Source organism: Schistosoma haematobium, chromosome 5 (genome assembly GCF_000699445.3).
Source record: "Schistosoma haematobium chromosome 5, whole genome shotgun sequence".
Classification (NCBI taxonomy): domain Eukaryota; kingdom Metazoa; phylum Platyhelminthes; class Trematoda; order Strigeidida; family Schistosomatidae; genus Schistosoma; species Schistosoma haematobium.
The window spans coordinates 8,119,863-8,140,834 of record NC_067200.1 but is presented as its reverse complement, the minus strand read 5'-3'; the positions used below and the strand labels follow the sequence as shown (position 1 = coordinate 8,140,834).

At 35.6% G+C, this 20,972-nt stretch overlaps 1 protein-coding gene across 1 annotated transcript in view; it reads left to right on the top strand.

The window, feature by feature from the left end:
• The window catches only part of MS3_00009085 (uncharacterized protein), a 32,267-nt gene extending 11,680 nt beyond the window's left edge, over positions 1 to 20,587 (top strand). The window contains exons 5-9 of the mRNA XM_012944307.2: positions 2,932 to 3,036; positions 4,929 to 5,019; positions 9,173 to 9,267; positions 12,049 to 12,138; positions 18,901 to 20,587. Coding sequence (XP_012799761.2) covers positions 2,932 to 3,036; positions 4,929 to 5,019; positions 9,173 to 9,267; positions 12,049 to 12,138; positions 18,901 to 19,170 — 651 coding nt within the window. The 3' untranslated portion in view covers positions 19,171 to 20,587. The remainder of the gene's footprint in view (positions 1 to 2,931; positions 3,037 to 4,928; positions 5,020 to 9,172; positions 9,268 to 12,048; positions 12,139 to 18,900) is intronic.
• Positions 20,588 to 20,972: the final 385 nt, after the last annotated feature.

Here is a 20,972-nt window from a genome sequence, read left to right as displayed (position 1 = left end):
TAGGACATTGGAGTAGAAAAAGTAGAACAAAACGGTAATGTTTAAATTATAGTAGTTTTCGAAAAGAAAAGAATCTGACAGTAATTTAAATATTATACACAAGTTGACGACCCATAGAATAAAGCAGATGTCGAATTAAATAAGACAATCTCAAAAAAGGTAGCTTTCATTGTCTGTCACTGCTTCTTCATTCCTCTCTCTACAATAATAAATATATGCACATACATACATACACGCACATAATACTGACACTCGTCATCATCTCGATTATCATTTGTTTCATATTATGTAATAACTCCCTGGTACATTAGAATGTAAGTATGATTGTAAGCAACTAAAGAGAAACCATGAAATGAAACTAATATATGATAATTAACCTTAATTATTGTTTCAGGTTTATGCAAAGTAATAATAATAATAAATTTAGAGAGGGATTTTGTGGATATTATAGTAATTTTTTAATAGTTGAATTCACCGTTTGATGCCGGCTCAATGGTCCAGTGGTTAAGCGCTCGCTTGCGAGACCGATAGATCCTGGGTTCGAATCTCGCGAGGCGGGGTCGTGGGTGTGCACTATTGAGGAGTCTCACAATAGGACGAAACGGCCATCCAGTGCTTGCAGGTTTTCCATGGTGACCTAGTTTCAATTGGCTCATGAATTCAACTAATAAAAAATTAATAATATATTATCAATAAGATGATTTTCCAACATTTCGCAGCTCATTGTAGATCTCTTCTTTAAAAAATAACCTTTTTAAAATTATCAGAATGGGTTTTGTGGAGAGTTTTAGAAATTTCACAGGTTTAAATCATGAGTCGATTGAAGCCAGACCACCATGGAAAACCTGGAAGCACTGGACGGTCCCATACTAGGACGAAACGGCCGTCCAGTGCTTCCAGGTTTTCCATGTTGGTCTAGCTTCAATCGACTCGCCTTTTTAAAATTAACAAAGTTTAAAATCTGATTTCAGGAAAAAGAAAGCTAGTCCAGGGTCCAGTAGTTACTATGTTGACTCTTAACTGATCAAATCAGTTTGAGATTATGTAATAATTTCTAAATGATGTCATTGAAATTAATGGTAAAAAACAAAAACAAATCTCTGTCAATTTATTCTTCAACCTGGTAAATAAAACTCCATGTTTCAATTAAATGGGAACAACTTTAAAACTATCTTCAACACTGATCGATTAAGATTGAAAAGATGAATAGGGTTTGATGTTATATGTATAGAACATCTTTCATTTACAATGTCTGAAGTCCTTGAATTATCTACTACCGACTAATAAACAAGATAGAATTTGTCTCTATCTAGTTTAAGATATTGACGTGATCAACTATCTAGTTCAACCTTGAAGCTAATAATGCATGGGTTTTATTGTGACAAAACTGCCTTGGGAGAAAAGAGATGAAAAATATTCTGTTACTTGATAGGTCAATAGACAATAGAGAGAGAGAAGACGAATTGACTGGAATGTCACTCGACTTATTCCCTATTCAGATTAATAAGTAGATAATTAGCATGACTACAATACACAGAGTTAGAAAACTACAATTATATTCAAACTAGGCATTAGGATAGAAAAAAATGGAGTGCTAAGGATTATCTTTAAATTAAAACAGTTTTGGAACAGAAAAGGGTATGGCAATGAATCATGCACCAAATGAAAGCTTGTGATGTATGAAATAAATCAGGGACTGTTGAGGTGATCCAGAAAATTCCTCGAAAAAGACAAGAAAGGCTCATGGAAAACTAAGAATCACTTCATCCAATCAGCGTCCGGTAAAAGCGTTATGTTTTTATGTCCGCCTTTTTATCACGTGATCTATCCATCAATCAAAATACGACTTATACAATCTTCGCACTATGCCAAACCAATGACGTTCGAGCGGTATGGGCAACCTAGCGTCCTTATTTGGTCCTACGTCCGCCTAGTCCGACCGCTTGGGTCCGGAACACAATACCAGCTTCTGCAATATGATTCATTTATTTCAAACATACTGGGTTTATATATCAATCAGACCGCAATGTAGCATAAAATAGGAAATAACATTTATACACAATAAAGCCACAAAGTGACTGTAAACGTGGGAGGCAGTAGTCAATAAACTGAACATAGTAGCTTCACAACCGTAAATCGTACAATAATAAATTATAAGTCGAAATAAAGCTTATAATAAGAGGAATATAAATACACATAATCTAATTATTGAATAATTATACCATAAGAATGTATAGATAATATTAGTCAATTAACATGTCTCAGAAGTTACCCGTAATTTAATCTTCGCTGGGATATAAGAAGTCTAACCAGAAGCAGCAAGAATGTGAAAAGTCACATGTAGAGTTTCTGATTGGCTGGTTACTATACTGCTACTATGTTTAGTAGCATTCTAGAATTTTCTGAAAAACCCGACGACATCTAAAATACTATAAAAACCCTATATTTTCTGTACTGAAACGAACCTTCGAAGTAAAGTGTTTCTCGCATATTTCGCGCCTTTGCTCTTGTGTTCAGGTAGCTGTGTAGTTCTAGCTTGGGGGTTACGAGGATAGCTTAGGGACCGAATATAGCGTTCAATTAGCAAGACTTATCAGGGACAACATCAAAGGTTAATATTTTACAGACTTCTGTCTTATTATGATAAACCTCAACACAATGTACTCACAACCCTACTAACAGTTGAAACCCAAATATTCATATCTCCTAGTGAACTATTAACCATTAGGACCATTGAGTTAACATTCATTCTTAGCTTCAATCCAATTTAAAACAACGACATAAAAGAAATTCAAAAACCATTCAATGACAATTCAGACACATCTGACTACTTATCATATTGTTCTAAGTAGTATATTATAATCTGAATAATCATAACTACAAAAAATTGGTTCAACTAATCTTTTCTCTTCTTTTTACTTTTATTTGTAGAGTGTAGGGATGTTTTTAGATGAATTACAAAGGGTTCAAATTCAATATTTAGGTGCTGAAACAAATAATTTTCCAACATTATTGTTCAATTATGTTCATCAACATGTAAGTTGAATAAAGTAAACAGCAACTGTAAGAAAAAGAAGAAATTCAGTTGTTTATTTAACTAGTATGTGAAGAGAATTCGCATTGTATAGTGATACAGTTCATCAACTAATAGTCATGTTCATAAGTGTCTAATTCTATTGAACTCGACCATCACTGCTACCTTAACGCCGTAGTCGGGCTTGCCTATCGTAATGAATCAGTCAAGCTATACTGGCTGGAACAACTGTTCCTCAAGGTCCCATCATGCCAGACAGGTCGGTTGAAGAGCGGTAAGAGTAAAAGCAGCAAACACAAGGTTCGAAGGCGAAGTCGTACTACTGACTACAGAAGTGTGACGGCAATAACGTGTTTCCTTCAGACAACCAGCATAACAGCGATGCTACCTTCTCACAAGGAGGGGTGTGGTTATAAAAGGTCGACTTTAAAAATGCACGCCTTGCCTTATCCCACGGATTTCCGTCTCCGGCGGTAAGGCCTCAACCTGTACGTAGCTGACACGAAAATTACTCGCGAAAAGGTCGTGTGTGACCGACCTCGAGCAGATGTTTCTTGGGCACTGAGGTCACGCTGTCGAGTCACTAAGACCACCTCTAACTCAATTTCCTTTTCAATTACATCCAAAAGAACCCTTCGAAGGTGTGGGCGACCAGGAAATGATAACGGCCCTCATACATCTAGTAGTACTCAACATCACTTATTGACTGACTGAATTTTATTGAAGAATTACTGATTTCATAGATTGGTGAGGTCAAAACTGTGTAAGAAATAACAATGAGATTACTTATGTCCATTTGTAATTATCCACCTGTATCATGGATTGATAGAAGTTTAGAATGTGAGTTATAATTGGATTGCATAAAGAAGATGCATTCAATGGGGAATTTTCAATGTTCAAATATCAATCGTTTGTGAAGTAGCATATTTATCCAAAACTAAAGTGAAATAAATTGCTTCTATTTAAAACAGTCAATGGACTTTATGTGAATTCAAGATTTTGTTTTCGTTCTATTTCGTACTTTTTATCTGGATTTACTTACATCTTAGATTTGATATTCACCGCAGGATTCGAACCCAGTACCTTTATCTTTGAATGCAACGCATTACACACTTAGCTACTGAACCCTGTATAGCCACTCATTTATGCAACGTATATAGATTTTATTTCAAACTAGGTTGGATCATCTTGTTGTTCATATAATATATCTGGATAGTCCTGAATAGGACTAAACGTGTGTCCTGTATACCACAGATAGACACATTTCATCCATTTTAAACTTATAATACTAGTTCATCACGTTTCCAAAGTTTGTTTTTTAACAGTCAATTATGTATTTGTCTCAGTATTGGAAATCATCAAATCACTTTCAACTAGACGATAATATACGTATATAAAAAAGGTTGGATGAAGTTAGACATTAACACCGTTGGATGCCGGCTAGCTCAGTGGTCTAGTGATTAAACGCTAGCGTGCGAGACTGATCGCGAGGCGAGATCGTGAATGCGCACTGATGAGGAGTCCCACAACAAAACGAAACGGTCATCCAGTGCTTCCAGGTTTTCCATGGTGGTCTAGCTTCAATTGACTCATGATCTCAACTATTGAAATTACTATAATATCCACAAAACCTCTTGTACTACTGTTTCTAAATTGTAAGTAGTTGACAAAAATCGATGAAATAAATGAATCCATTCTATTCTGTTAAATTTTCAAAGCAAAATTGTAATATTTTTTTCCATGACCAACTTAGTGACAACTATCGAAGTTTATCAGACTTAAAAGAATAAATAACTATCTCATATTTGATTCTGAGAATTAGGGACTATCCAATAATCTCATCGTACTGTATTCCTGTATAAATATTTTGGTTATTATTATTTTCACTGATTAGTTTCATTGTTGCGGTATGAATGACTACACTGAATGGTTAAATTCTACTATAAAATGGAAAAGAATGGTAACTTATGATAATATAACGTATGGTAAGTTCCAAAATTCATGTTATTTTCTATATAATTCATACTTTAGTTTACATTAGTTATGAGTGTTGGATATCGGTTAATCATAAACATAAATACACTGAAATTGTAACCGTTAGTATTAACTTGTCTTGATTGATCCAATGCAAATTAAAGATGATGATGATGATGATATGGTTTATCCAGATCAACCAAAAGAAAATAGTCTTTACATGATTCGTTTTAGTATTGGGATTGTATTTTTACACTTCTATGAAGTTCTATACTACAACCAAATAACTGTCTGCTAATTTCAAGTTCTCAATCATTGTCTAAATGAAATTATTCCATTTTTTAGACTACAAAATTCTTCATATTATTTAACAAGAGTTATAAACTTATTATTAATATCACTTGTTGAAATCATGAGTCAATTGAAGCTAGACCATCATAGAAAACCTGAAAGTACTGGATGGCCGTTTCGTCTTAGTGTGGGACTCCTCATCAGTGCGCATTCATGGTTCCGCCTCGCGAGATTTAGACCCAGGACCTATCAGTCTCGCGCTCAAACGCTTAACCAACTAGACAACTGAGCTGGCTGGCTTCTAACAGTGTTAATGTCTTACTTCAACCAATCCACGAAATTGCACCACCGTACACCATTGTCTTCAGTGAGCTGATATTTCACAACAGATCTGGTTGAAATCCACTGGTTACGGCTTCTCACTAGAATTTCAGGAAATGCCTCTTGAAGTCAGTCTCTAGTACGCAGACGATTATTATCAGAAGGGGTATTGTGGTTATTATTATAAATTTCACTAGTTGAAATCATGAGTCCAGTGCTTCCAGGTTTTCCATGACTCATGATTTCAACTAGTGAAATTTCTAAAAATCTCCAAAAAACCCCTTCTGATATTAATAATAATAGTCAACAAAAGCTAGTGATTGAAAATAAGTAGTATTGCTAGATCAAACTAACTGATTGATGTAAAATTTACCAAATGATTCATTGAAGTAATATTTCTTGGCAAAGTATACAAGATCAACAAACATGAGTAAACCAATAGGAATTAAGGTAATGCCTCATTTAATTTCTAAAATACCTGAAATTTGTTGTTTCTTTTTCCAAGAAATCATCTACCATGTAACCAAACAGTGAATCAAATATGGTGCTTTAGCTGAATGAAAAGAAATACCTATTCCAAATAAAGATTATGTGTTAAAATACTTTAGGAGATTCAAATATAAAGCCAAGGATGCTTGTATAACCAAATAATGTTCTCCTACTTCTAACCCTAAATATTGTCATCATAATTCAGTACCCTTAAAATTTGACCCCAACCATTGTGTGGCGAGACTCTAATTTAGGGACGAGCCAATCAGAAGCGTTTGAGCAATTTCAAATATTAGCCAATCAGAAGACAGTATAAAGTAAAAATATATAACAAGAAAGTAATGAATTACAATGGATATTCTTCTTTTACATAATTAAAAAACTTGTTAAGGTTTGATAAAGGTTCAGAAGTTCTGAATTCATAATGCATAGGTATAGAAACTCGTCCATAGGGTTAGGGTTTAGTGTTAGGGTTAAGGTTAGGGTTAGGGTGCTAATATGCGATCGGTTTACATCGGATTTTAGAGAAGAGGCTACAACCCTAACCCTAACCTAAACTCTAACTCTGACCCTAACCCTAGGCTACAACCCTAACCTCTAACCCTAAACCCTAACTCTAACTTCTAAAATCCGTTGTAAACCGATCGCATGTTAACACCCTAACCCTAACCTGAACCCTAAACCTTAACCTAACCCTAACCCTATGGACACGTTTCTATACCATATGCATTTTGAATTCAGAACTTCTGAACCTTTATCAAACCTTAACAAGTTTTTAAATCATGTAAAAGCAGAATATCCGCTGTAATTCATTACTTATAATATATTTTCACTTTATGCTAACTGCCTCCTGATTGGCTAATAATTGTCAAGGTCATTTAAGATTCGTTCAAAGGTCGTCCCTAAATTTCATAGCAGTTCTATTGTTGTTTACTATTGACTGTTTTATAACTAAGCTGTGTTACCTAACTGACTGATAGGTCACTCAAATTCGTCCTAAGTCTATCTAAAAATTGTTTAAAGATCCCCATCATCATTAAAAGACCAATATTTGAACGAAGAATATTGCTTTCAACAAATTCTCTTCAGAAGGGGTTTTGTTGAGGTTGTAATAATTTCAATAATTGAAATCATGAGTCAATTGAAGCTAGACCACTATGGAAAACCTGGAAGCACTGGATGGCCGTTTCGTCACTGATGACAATGGTGGATGTGCCGCTCAATCTCGTGGATTAGTTGAAGTTAGATATTAACACCGTTGGATGCCGGGTCGCTCAGTGGTCTAGTGGTTAAACACTCGCGTGTGAGACTGACAGGTCCTGGGTACAAATCCCGCGAGTTGGGATGGTGGGTGCGCACTGCTGAGGGATCCCATGCTAGGACAAAACGGCTGTCCATTGGTTCCAGGTTTTCCATGGTGATCTAGCTTCAATTGACTCATGATCTCAACTGTTGAAATTCTCTTCATTTCCTACAATTATATAATTTCAATTAATAATCTGAAAAATGGCTAGGTTAGGGCTAAAGTACGTTGTTTAAAGTTAAAGCGTGTGAATTTAGGATTGTCAAATAAAATAGAATAAAATTGTTAATGTTGATATGACTCATATGGAATGTTAACTTGAATCAGCTTATATGTTAAGTGAAAATGTTAACTGATCCATGACCCGAATAAATATGGATCAGATAGGGTAAGAGAATTAATACTGAAATCATAATTCTATGTTCAATGGAAGACTATTTGGTGTAAGAAATTATTGGAAAGACATAATAAGGTGAGACGAATGCAAAGTAAATAAATTATGTATTGAGGAGATTAATAATGATGTTTAGCCAATAATAATAATAATAATAATAATAATAATAATAATAATAATAGTGAGACTATAATTTATGGACGAACTTCGAGTGACGCTGGAGTGACTTTGAAAATAGACACCTGCTGACAAGGACTAAATGAGGATTATAAAGCAGTTAGAATTCTCATTTACAGTTGATGGTTAAGGTTGAGAATAAGATTTAGAGTTTTCATCACGAACTAACATCAGCTTTAATGCCAAAACTCTATTTAGCCAAATAGACGAGTGAATTTCGTCTCAAAATACGAGACCTGTTATTTTATATCTGATTGGTTCGTCCATAAATTATAGTCTTGTCATAATACTAAAACAAAAATTTGTGAATCAGTATAACAGAGACAATTACATTTGACTACGAAAGGTCCTAAGTACAATAGTCAAATTAGATCATTCAATAGAAAAGATTACTACTGATTAATTAGCGTTGAGATTGGCCAGGGGAGGAGGAGTGGTTGAAGATATTTCTTCTATACATATAGCTCCAAGTTCTTCAAACGGACGGCTACTGTTTCAGGAAGGACTTTAAGTCTGACCAGCTTCGGCAAAAAAATTACTGATCCTAAAAATTATTTATTTATCTTAACACGTAGATATTGGTACAATGAGGCACCAAATACATATGCACCACACGAATCCCAATTGATATGTATGAGGGGTGTGATACTGTACGGGTGCCCAAACCGAAGCAGGTGGTTTTCTTAGGGGGCCACATCCCAAGCCTTAGACCTAAAGGTCTGATCCACAAGGCAGTGGAACAACGTAAGGAGATCCAGTCACATGGTAGCCGGTGTCCAACGATTGGTTCATACGCCATTTGTTCCCTCAGGATACTGGAGTCCATGTGCACCATTGGTTTGGAATCAGGGTTTTCTAACTCCCCTAGGTGGACTCTCCATGTCCACCAACCCGGCTAAAGTGCCAGACATTCGCTTTTCGTCCTCTCAATTTCTTAAACGACACCCCCGCCACAAGAAGGCAGTGGGTAGGACTCCCCTGGCAGAGGCTATATACGCGTGGTCATGTGAGAGCATTTCGAGAGGGAGAGCGGACTCTCCCCACACTCGGCCGTACCAGGGAATTTGGGGGCTAAAAAATTATTACTTTTCTTCAAGTACGTATTCATTTAACATTACATAATAGGTCCTATTGTAAGATAAAATAAAACTTACGAACCTAATTGTAAATAACATTTATATTATTTTAGAAATTAAAATACCGATTAGTTGTTGTCCAAACCTTACCAATGATCGATTACCGGATTGTGCACGATTAAACTCAAATTATCCACCTTTTATCCAGGTAAGCCTCCCTCAGTAAAAAACAGTCTCTTTTTCCAATCAATTACTTGTCGTCATTAATTGCGAAACTGAGATTTGATTGTGAAGTAATGCATCAAAAAAGTTCACTTCATACTTTCTAACGATTACCTTTCTCCTCACTAATATGTTTATGAATTACACAATACTACTTATTATTTCAGTAGTTTGTATTATCGTCGATCATAATGTAAAGTTTCATACATATAGTTCTTTTTATCGTCTTGAAGAGCAAGAACAAAGACAGATTTGACCACAATCAATAAAAGAAACTAATATCTGTATATCTCAACTTTAAAGATGATCATATCACAAACAAAATCAGCAGGAGGCTTAACAGTGCATTGGCCAAGAATTACCCTGCATCCAAACTTATAAAGCTGAATAATCAAAAGTCGACATGCACCACTTTCCCTGTTATTTTCAATTGTGTTTATGAATTTAAATGTATATCCCAAAGCAGCTACACTAACCGATCAGGAAAGAGGGAATATCATAGACTTTTTGAGTATCTTGCAAAAAGTTTTAAAACAAGAGAATGAACTACTTTAAACAGCGCAATTATTAAACATCTATTATATGCAAGATATCAGGTTCATACCTTGCGATCTTTCAAGATGACTGATAAACAGTCAAGATCCAGTCTTACAAAGTTCGTCGAGGCCATTGCTATCGGGTGTCAGAAACATGATTTTTATGTTCGAAAAGAGATTGTTGTTAATCATTCATTGCCTTAGCGATAATTATTCTTTGATTGAATTATAAAGGTTTGTTAAACTCTTTCTTTCAGACGGTTACATTACATTGATAATGTTTTCTTTTGACGTGAATTCCTTGTTCACAAATGTAACTCTAAAAATGTCTATTGATATTTTATATGACTATATATTTTAAAACAAGCTTACACTATAGCAACTCACGTGAAATTGAGTATGTTCACATTTAATTCGGTTAAGTCCATTTGTTATCTTATTTAACGGACTGAGTCATCCGTACAATAACAACTTATCTATACTTATCTGCTAATAAACTGTAGTTGCTGTTTTTTTTTGCCTTCTGATTTCAAACACTGTTGAGGTTTATATAATAACGATTACGAGGGTGATTGGTTAACGAAACACAGCCACAACAACACAACCTGTTCCTTCAAAATCACTTAAATTTATCAATAGTATATATTGACAAAGTTCATTTCATATTTGAAGGTGAATACCTTCACCAAACTTATGGGATTGGTATGCGTAGTTCATTAAGACCATTATGATATGTTTATGGCTCATGCCAAAAGTCTAGCTGAAGACCTTAATCAAAAACGTGTCATTCTATAGATTTTTGGACAACATCGGTGAAAAATTTAAACACTCTTGATGTGGTTGAAAACAGTTTGTCTTCACTTTAAACAGACCCTGGTAATATTAGTAATGAGTTTCATATTGTTTTTCACATTACATTCATTATTATCATTGTTTCTTCTTACATTCCATTTTTCTAGTTGACCTTTTATTTTTATATATAAATGTTCTTAACAAGTATATTTGTGATCGGACTGTTTGAAATGTATCGCGTTAATATAACACATAGTTTCAATGATCTTGTCTTCAGATTTCCTTCTACAACATCTAGACCACTGAACCTAAAAGTGTCTGAAACCTAGAACACATATTTTAGCTACGGTTTACGTTAGAGATGGTTTGTCAGAAGCAGCAAGGAGCCATAGCTCCATATGGGATAAAAATCCTCATCTCCATGTCACTGGTTAATTATGATATAACCAAACTCTTATGGTACAGCTGCTGGCCAAACCCAGCGACCGGTAATTTTTCCAAGTTGAAACAAACAGTTGCCTAGAGTGTTTTGTTTTTAGACGTTTTCCAGAGGATTTCAATCCATGATGAATACTTTCTTCAGAAACAAGAATTTCTATGGAGGCCTTAATTAAATAACAACTCTTTGGACCGCTCAGTTGTGTAGCCCTAGTTTATATTTTCGTTTTGCTTTCTGTTTCTGTCTGGAATGGATAAAAAAGGCATAAGGCAAAGTGAATAACTTCATATTCATATAAGTCTTGGCATTCTATCATTACTATTTTTACTTGATGTACACATACCAATCTAAGTTAGACCACCACTAAAAATCTAATAGAACTGTATGGTCGTTTCGTCCTAGTAAGGGATTCTTAACAATGAGCATTCATGACTTCCAATCGAATCCAAGTCCCCCGGTGTCACTTAATCTGTAGACCAACGAGCTTGTGTTGATCGATTTCGCTGTCCAGTTTCAACCAATCCACGATATTGCGTGATCGTCTTCCATTGTTTAACGGTAGGTAGTTTTTCATCTGTAAGAGTGAGTTCACTGAATAAGTAGTCTTTTTGATCTTCATATACATATATATAAATGCATTTTCAGGGTCTCAGATGACTTAAAAATGTTTGCAGATCAAAAAATTTGGTGTATTAGAACAGCTTTCTGAACGTTCTTGTAAATATTTTCTTTAATTTTTTGTATTCCATATTATGTATATTAAATTTATATAAATCATGCAGGAAAACTGTTGACGACTGATTCGCTCATTGTGAATACATAAAAGAGGAGGATCAAGTGAATTTTCATCGAATCTTTCAAAAATTAGAAACTATATTTGTTAGATAAACAAGAGCATTCCGACACGACCAGTACATTTTTTGTTTATAAAATTTGCTTACTTATTCAAAAATTCAGTAGACTCATCATAGGATTTAATTTTTCTGTGCTTTCTTACAAGGGTTGCGGTGAAATACTAACATATAATCCAATATTTGATACTACAAGTATTTCTGAGAGATTTTATACACTGGTATACTTTGTCGCTCATGTAAGTAAATAGTCAATGTAAAAAATGTTTTTACTATAACTTTTAATTTATTTCTGAATTTAGGTTTATTGACTGTCTTACCATATACTACCTGGGATTTACCTTAGTCCACTATCATAAATTCAAATCTAAACTTTAAGTTAATTATAATGAATAACTGGATAATGCACCTTGATGATGGAAAAAAATGTTTTAATTTGAAATATTCTATCAAAATTTGCTTTAAAATGAAGTTAGTGTTTTCTCTACATACAAAAAAGCAAAGAAATTCTCCATAGAGTCTTGTAGTTTTCAAGGCAGAAATCAATTTACTTACTTACGCCTGTTACTCCTAATGGAGCATAGGCTGCCGACCAGCATTCTCCAACTCACTCTGTCCTGGGCCTTCCTTTCCAGTTCTATCCAAATTTTGTTCATTTTTCTCACGTGTGTCTCCATTTCTCGGTGTAATGTGTTCTTTGATCTTCCTCTTTTCCGTTGGCCTTGAGGATTCTACGTGAAGGCTTGCCTTGTGATACAGTTGGATACTTTCCTCAATGTGTGTTCTGTACACTTCCAGCGTTTCTTCCTCCGCTGGGATCTGGTTTGTTCTCTCCAACAGTAGGTTGTTGCTAATAGTGTCTGGCCAACGGATTCGAAGTATTTTGCGTAGACAACTGCTAATAAACACCTTTATCTTCTGGATGATGGCTTTAGTAGTTCTCCAGGTTTCCGCCCCATATAGTAGAACTGTCTTGACATTTGTATTGAAAATCCTGACCTTGGTGTTGGTTGACAGTTGCTTTGAGTTCCAGATGTTCCTCAGTTGTAAATATGCTGCTCTCGCTTTTCCGATCCGCGCCTTCACATCTGCATCAGATCCACCCTGTTCATCAATGATGCTGCCCAAATATGTAAAGGTTTTTACATCTTCCAAATCTTCTCCGTCAATTGTGATTGGATTGGTGCATGCTGTGTTATACTGGGGAATCTTGCTTTTCCCTTTGTGTATATTGAGATCTACTGCTGCTGAGGCTGCTGCTACACTGGTCGTCTTCTCCTGCATTTGTTGTTGTGTTTGCGATAGAAGGGCCACATCATTTGCCAAGTCTAGATCGTCCAACTGCATCTTAGATGTCCACTGTATCCCATACTTCCTCCGAAATGTTTTTTGTCTTGATGATCCAGTCGATCACCAGGACAAAGAGAAAGGGTGAGAGTAAGCAACCTTGCCTGACACCGGTCTTTGCTTCGAAAGAGTCTGTCAATTGTCCTCCATGCAAGATTTTGCAGTTTAATCCATCATAGGAATTCCGTATGATATTGATTATCTTCTGAGGCACGCCGTAGTGTCGAAGAAGCTTCCATAGTTTTATTCTGTCCACGCTATCAAATGCTTTTTCGTAGTCCCACAATGATTCTTAGAGTTGCGATTTGGTCTGTACACGATCCATCTTTACGGAATCCAACCTGTTGATCCCGAAATTAGGCGTCTACAGAGTACTTCATTCTGTTTAACAATACCCTGTTGAGGACTTTTCCTGGCACTAAGAGAAGAATAATGCCCCTGTAGTTATCACTGTTGTAACGTGTGACTGCAGATTAGAACGGAGCGTATTTATCGATCGGATCAATGACACGTAAAACACGCACGAACGACCTAGAGTCCCGATTGGCCCTGCTTCGCTGTCTAGCCCAGCCAGTTGAGTCCAGAACAAAAGTCTCAGCCTCTGAATTATGAATCGGTATATTTTATATACCAATCAACCAGACCACATCGTACCATAAAATAGAAAACAACATTTGTACAATATTTAAGAAGTGTAATAAATATTGATCAATAGGGAATGTCCATTTAAAGTCCAAGGACACCATTAGACTTAACATGATAATTAATGGTATATTTTTCCGAATATCCTAACAGTCACACTCGCTGAGATCGCCTTTCACTGGTATCTTGATCAGGTGTCCTTCTTTCCAGTCTGTTGGTACTTGTTTTTCATCCTAAATCTTACTGAAGAGAATGTGGAGTATCCTTGTAGTTACTGCTACGTCTGCTTTCAGTGCCTCTGCTGGAATATTGTCTGGTCCTGCTGCTTTGCCACTCTTGATTTGTCTGATGGCCATGCTGATTCCTTCAATTGTTGGTGGGCCAACATCGATTGGGAGGTCCGTGGGTGCTGCTTCGATGTTGGGTGGGTTCAGTGGAGCTGGTCGATTCAAGAGTTCTTTGAAGTGTTCTGCCCATCTGCCTCGTTGTTCTTCAATGTTGGTGATTACCTTGCCTTTCTTGCTTTTCACTGGTCGTTCTGGTTTGCGGCGATTTCCAGAGAGTTTCTTTGTTATGTCATACAGTTGTCTCATGTTTCCTTCTCTTGTAGCCTTTTCCGCCGTCGTTGCTAAATCTCCCACATATCTACGTTTGTCGGTTCTGATGCTCCTCTTCACTTGTTTGTTTACTTCTGTGTATTTAGCTTGTGCCTTGGCTTTTTCTACTCTTGTTCGACTGGTATTGATTGCTGCCTTCTTGTTCCTCCTTTCTTGAATCTTATCCAGTGTATCAACAGTGATCCATTCCTTGTGATGGTGCTTCTTGTGACCCAGGACCTCATGACATGTTGAAGTGATTGCCTCTTTGATCCCCTTCCAGTTGCTCTCCATAGTAGTTCCTTCTCCATTGAGTAGATCATGAAAGGCATGGAACTTATTGCTGAGGACTGTCTTGAAGTTGTTGAGTTTGTCAATATCCCGAAGAAAAGGTGTATAAAACTTTTGTGATGCTGTCCGCCCCATTGTCCAGTGCCTTTTAAGTTTCAATTTCATCTTGGCGACCAGCAAGTGATGATCTGATGCTATATCAGCTCCTCTCTTGCTTCGCACGTCTTCCATCGTCCTCTTGAACTTTTTGTTGATGCAGATATGGTCTATTTGGTTTTGCGTGGTGTGATCCGGTGAAGTCCTCGTGGTTTTGGGAATGCGCTTATGTAGGAATATGGTGCCGCCTATGACCAGTTTATTGAAGGCACATAGGTTTGCAAATCTCTCACCATTTTCGTCCCTTTCTCCTAGTCCGTGTCGTCCCATGATGTCTTCATATCCAGTGTTGTCCATTCCAACCATGGCATTTAAATCTCCCATCAGAATGGTCAGGTCCTTTGTTGGGCAGTTCTCGATGATTGACTGCAGCCTATTGTAGGATTGGTCTTTAGCGTCTACATTGTAATCGTTGGTAGGCGCATAGCATTGGATGATGTTCATTGAAATGCCCTCTTTCTTTGTTTTGAACGAGGCTTTGATGATCCTTGGTCCATGAGGTTCCCATCCTATAAGCGCATTTTGTGCTTGTTTGGACAACATCAATGCAACTCCTTGTGTATGTGGGGCATTTTCTTCTTCATGGCCGGAGTATAACAGAAGCTCCCCTGAAGCTAGTTGTCGTTATCCAACTTTCGTCCAATGTGTTTCACTGATCCCAAGCACCTCTAAGTTGTATCTCCTCATTTCTGCAGCAATTTAGAAGACTCTTCCACATTGTACGAACATTCCATGTACCTAAATAAATGGTTGCTCTGGTTGTCAGAAGAGGCATCGACCACGTGACTTCCGAAGGAGGTCATAACTCTTCTAAATGAAGACCTTCTAACTCCCAGGGCAGAGTTTAAAAGGTTTGAATAATTTTTTTCTGGTTAGCGTTGTTTTAGCGAGTTAGTTTTCTATGGGATGTGGTCATTAACCTCATGCCCAACCCTCGTCCTTTATCCGGGCTTGGGGCTGGCACTAGTCCCCGGAGGGACTCCAGGATGAGTTAGAAATCAATTTATTTTGTTCTGTATTGGTGTTTCCATCAGTTTATTATGAACATGAATAGACAAAAATAAAGTGTTTTTTGTTCAATCTAAAAACGGAGCCTCATTTATGTTTATGACTGAAATTGATCAGTCTCTCATTGACATATGTGAATACTGTGTGTATTGGATCGGTAATGCTTTAATTCACAAGCATTACAGTGGCTAGCAGTGGAATCTAGGACAGGCATTATGTCCTATTTGGGATTTACCAGCTTTGTTTAGAATGCACGATGGCGTTTGAAGTTAACGTTGCTGGGTTCGAGTCTCAGAGTGAACATCGACTTTGGGACACAGGTACGTCCAGCTGACCAGTCTCAAATAGGACGAAACGCGTGTCCTGAATTCCACTATTAACCACTATCTATCTTTGCTTAGAATGTATCAAAAAGAGCTTATTCGTTTAGCTACTTTTATTAGAACAATATTTTGACCTGCACTAGTATTGATTCAAATTTCTAGATGAAGATTTGTTTAAAACAATAAATCAGTTGGTCCTATAAGACTCTAAAAATAATTATTATTATAGAATTCACGCTAGTTTACAAGCATGATCAGCTTGATATAAATAGTAACATTAGATGTAGAGAACAAATAAGTGATATAAGATAGTTTTAAGTATACTAGTTCAGTAATTGTTTAGGTAGTACATGTATTACAGCAATCCAATGCATCAACCGGAAACTTTAAATTTTTCTTAAGTGGACATCCTGTTGATTTATGAACGGTGTATTTAAGGTCGTTTCCTGTGCCATAACGAATTAATGATAATTATCTACAAATAGGGAAGGGAGAATGGAAACAGAGAGCACGGACCAACAAAGCAATATTTACTAAAATACGTCAATCAGGTCTACCATAATGCATGTATTATGTGAGTCAGTGATATATTGTTCATGTTAGATATTATTCAAATTAGTAAGGGTTGCCAGGGACAATGTTAACGTAGTGACAGCAGGTAGGTGGTTTTACTTAGTGAATTCAGTAATAAGAATGGCTAAACATTTAAAGTTCCTAGAATCTCACTTGTGAAATAAGATACATTTACAGGTGCTAGAACACTTAATGATTATCAGAGGAGCAGCATTCATCAAAGAAGAGAAAAACGATGGGAATGATCATATTTTACGGATAAATTGTGGTAGATTATTCCAGAGTCTGGAAAAATTACCGGTAAAGCAATTCATATAGAAAGATGATTTAGAATGGGTTTGTTTCACTAATGACAAAGAGTTACGGGTGTTGTAATGAGAAGTTTCTGTATATTGAATTACATGATTGGATGTAAAGGATAGTTTATCAAGTATTTTAAAGAAAAAGATATGATTTAGTTTGAGTCTCCTCTTTCACAAAAGGTCGAGTCCAAGTTTATTACACCTGAAATTATAATTCAAGGTACAATCAGTTCCAAGAATCCAAAGTGTAAATCGTCACTCCATTGATTCTAACCTATTCATAAGTTAACTATTGCTTGTAATAAATCAGTCATTGAAAATGAAAATTCAAACAAAGGAACAACTATAACATCTTATTCTCTCACTTCTGTTACATAACAACCCATATATTTAGTTATTTTTAATTTCAATAGTTGAGATCATGAGTCAATTAAAGCTAGACCACCATGAAAAACCCGGATCCTGGGTTCGAATCCCGCGAGGCGGGGTCGTGGGTGCACACTGCTGATGAGTTCAACAATAGGACGAAACAGCCGTCCAGTGCTTCCAGGCTTTCCATGGTGGTCTAGCTTCAATTGACTCATGATCTCAACTATTGGAATTACTACAATCTCCACAAAACCCCTTCTGATATTATTTTTAATTATTAAAAAAATGGCAAATTTGAATATTGTATAATTTACTTGAAATATTCATCCTTTCAAAAAACATCATTCATCAATCACAAACCATACATCTGTACGTATAGTATCCACGTCTACATTTACCAATATATTTATGATCTAATGTCTAGTACTAAGGTGTCTACTATTTGTGCTGACAGATATAAGTAGTATACTGCAGCAATCAGCAGTGGAATAACTGCTAGTAGGATATTGAAATGATAAGAATAAGCAGGAGATCGGAGCGTATTGAAAATGACAACAGAATTAAAGGAATAATGGAATATGTAAAGGACAACTCAAAGAAGCTGTGTAAATGATCTACATAATGTAGAATTTTCATAATTTACTAAGCCACTGTGTGATTTGGCATCAAACTATAAGTTGGTTTCCCTCTCATAAATTTTCGTTCAATATGGACAGACCTAGAAAATCCCTCTAATAAAGCTCAAAGAAGCCCTGGAAACTCTGGGAAAAATCTTACCTAACTAGCATTCAAAAAACGTTTCTCAAAAACGTTTAGAAAGTGAGAAGTCACGTGTCATATTTCTGATTGGATGATTACCTATTCTGATACTATGCTTTATGAAATGCTATAAATACCCTAGATACATAAACAAAAACTTTAGAGCAAAGCGTTCTTTCTATATTCCGCTACTTTTCTCCCGCGTTCAAATTACCGTGTAGATTTACTTACGCCTATTACTCCTCGTGAAGGAGCATAGGTCGCGCACCAGCATTCTTCACCCAACTCTGTCCTGGGCAATCCTTTTCATATCTGCTTCCATTTTCTGACGTAATGCCTTTTTCAGGCTTCCTCTTTTCCGTTTCCCTTCACGATTCCAAGTTATGGCTTACTTCGTGATGCAATTTGTTGATTTGCGTAATATATATCCTATCCACTTCCAACGTTTTTTTTCCTCCAAATTTCCTCTTCATCTGGAAGCTGGTTTGTAGATTAGAAGAGAGTTTAAGCAACTGAATCAGGTGTTTAATTAGAAGCTGTTTCAACTACTAATATTACTAATATGTTGTTCAATGTTTTTCTATAATTAATTATTCATAAATTCCTTTTTCTTTTTCAAATTATTCTTATACCAGATTATTACAATTAGTTTATACGTTGTCAAGACTACTTTATTGAAACAAAAAAGTGAGATACTATTCCTTTATCATGAAGGAAAACTTCAAACAAATAATGAAGAAGAAACCTATGTAAATAATAATAAAACTTTGGATAATAATAATAATAATAATAATAATAATGATATAATCAATACTGTAAATGAACAATCAATTGCCACGAATACTGTCAGAGGATTCGGTTATGACTTTGTTAAACCTCATAAAAACGACAGTCATTTCTATTGATTAAATTTGCATAAATCAACAAAGAAACACAAAAGGACAATAATAATAATAATAATAATAATAATATTCATTTGTAATAAAATTGTATTAATTTTAATGGATTTTTTTTTGTTTATCTTAATTAAAGATTGTTGAGCTTAAATAGTGATCAAGAATTGATCTATGTTAGACTATTATTGAAAACCTGATGTGAAGCAGTTACCCACAGAAGACAATGGAAGATGGACGTGGAGTTTGTTGTATTAGTTGAAGTTAGATATTAACACTGTTGGATGTTGGCTCAGTGATCTGGAGGTTAAGTGTTTGCATGAGAAACTGAAGGTCCTGAGTTTGAATCTCACATGCGTAGTTGTAGTTGGTTATTGCTAAGGAGTCCCGTAATAGGGTAAAACGGCTGTCTAGTGCTTCTAGGTTTTCAGTGGTTGTCTAACATTAATCGGTTCATGATCTCATTTAAAAGTATATTACAGAAAGCTAAAAAACAGAATTAAATGAAAAATATCGGACGTTATATTGATAAATCTCTGAGACATAACCAGTATCATGTTTGTCTATTCCTAACTAATGATTAAACCATATTGATCGAGTTGCTCTTTGATTGAATGACACAGTGGTTATCAGTTACCATAAATTTGTGGGCACACTTTACTGACAAGTTTCAACTAGTATCAAAGTTAGTTCCAGGATTTTCTACCAAATATCGAAACATAGTCCACAGATTGTTGAGTTACTAATGAGTATACTGTAACCTGATCGTTAGTATTTGATCGTGACCAAAGAACTAGAAAAATAAAACGTTGGTTTAAGTATATCAGCGCTACATGAGGTTGATGGTTTCCCAAATAGTTTAGTAATAGCATGCTATACTGTACCAACGAATGACATGGGTTTTATGTCCGTATAGAATATCAGTCCCTTCATCCCTTTAAGTTGACCTTGCCGACGATTGTTTAGTTAGTCAATCATCGTGAACGTAGAGCTAGACTTATATGCGTGTTGATCCAAGTTAATACATCACATTAGCACAAGGAAGCAAATTTTAAAAGGTGAATAGTAAATTAGTCAAAATAATGAAAAAGTATATAGGCTATTCAATAAATTCACAAAATCATACATTTTAATAAAGAATAGTTAACATAATTAATTTAATAATGAACTATGTCACTAGGCAATATTTACGGATACAAACATCTGTTAATAATAACGTATGTGAAGAGGGGTTCGAACATGTAACCTAATAGTTGAAACTCGAGTATTTTAATTGTTACATTGTCATGAACACATAACAATGAAGGTTCGAATAGATGATCCGTCTTAAATGTGGATAGGTACTTAGTTCATTTGTGTGACAGTCACATATCAACAGATTTCCTATGGAAAAAAAGCATCATCTATATTTATGAGGGATAAAAATAAATCCAGGCAACTAAATCAAAACGATTTTTATGTATGTTAATGTGTGAAATGAAAAGTAAGTAACTTAAAACTGAAGTTATTACAATAGTGCTTGTTTGACAATTTCTAACTTTTATCCAATCTCCTTGTATGCCAGTTACATTTTGATTTCAGACTAAACAAAAGATAGATATACGTGATATATATATATTGTTGAAAAAAAGTATCTACTAGATGAGAATCGACCTATTCAAATGAAAAATTAGAGGTTAAGCGTTCGCACGGAAGATCGAAGGTCCTAGATTCAGATACTATGTGCAGAATCGTGAATATACATTTCTGAGTTATCCCATACTAGATCTCCAGCCGTTTTTATTTTATCTCTGGTGCTGTGTTTATATTTAATG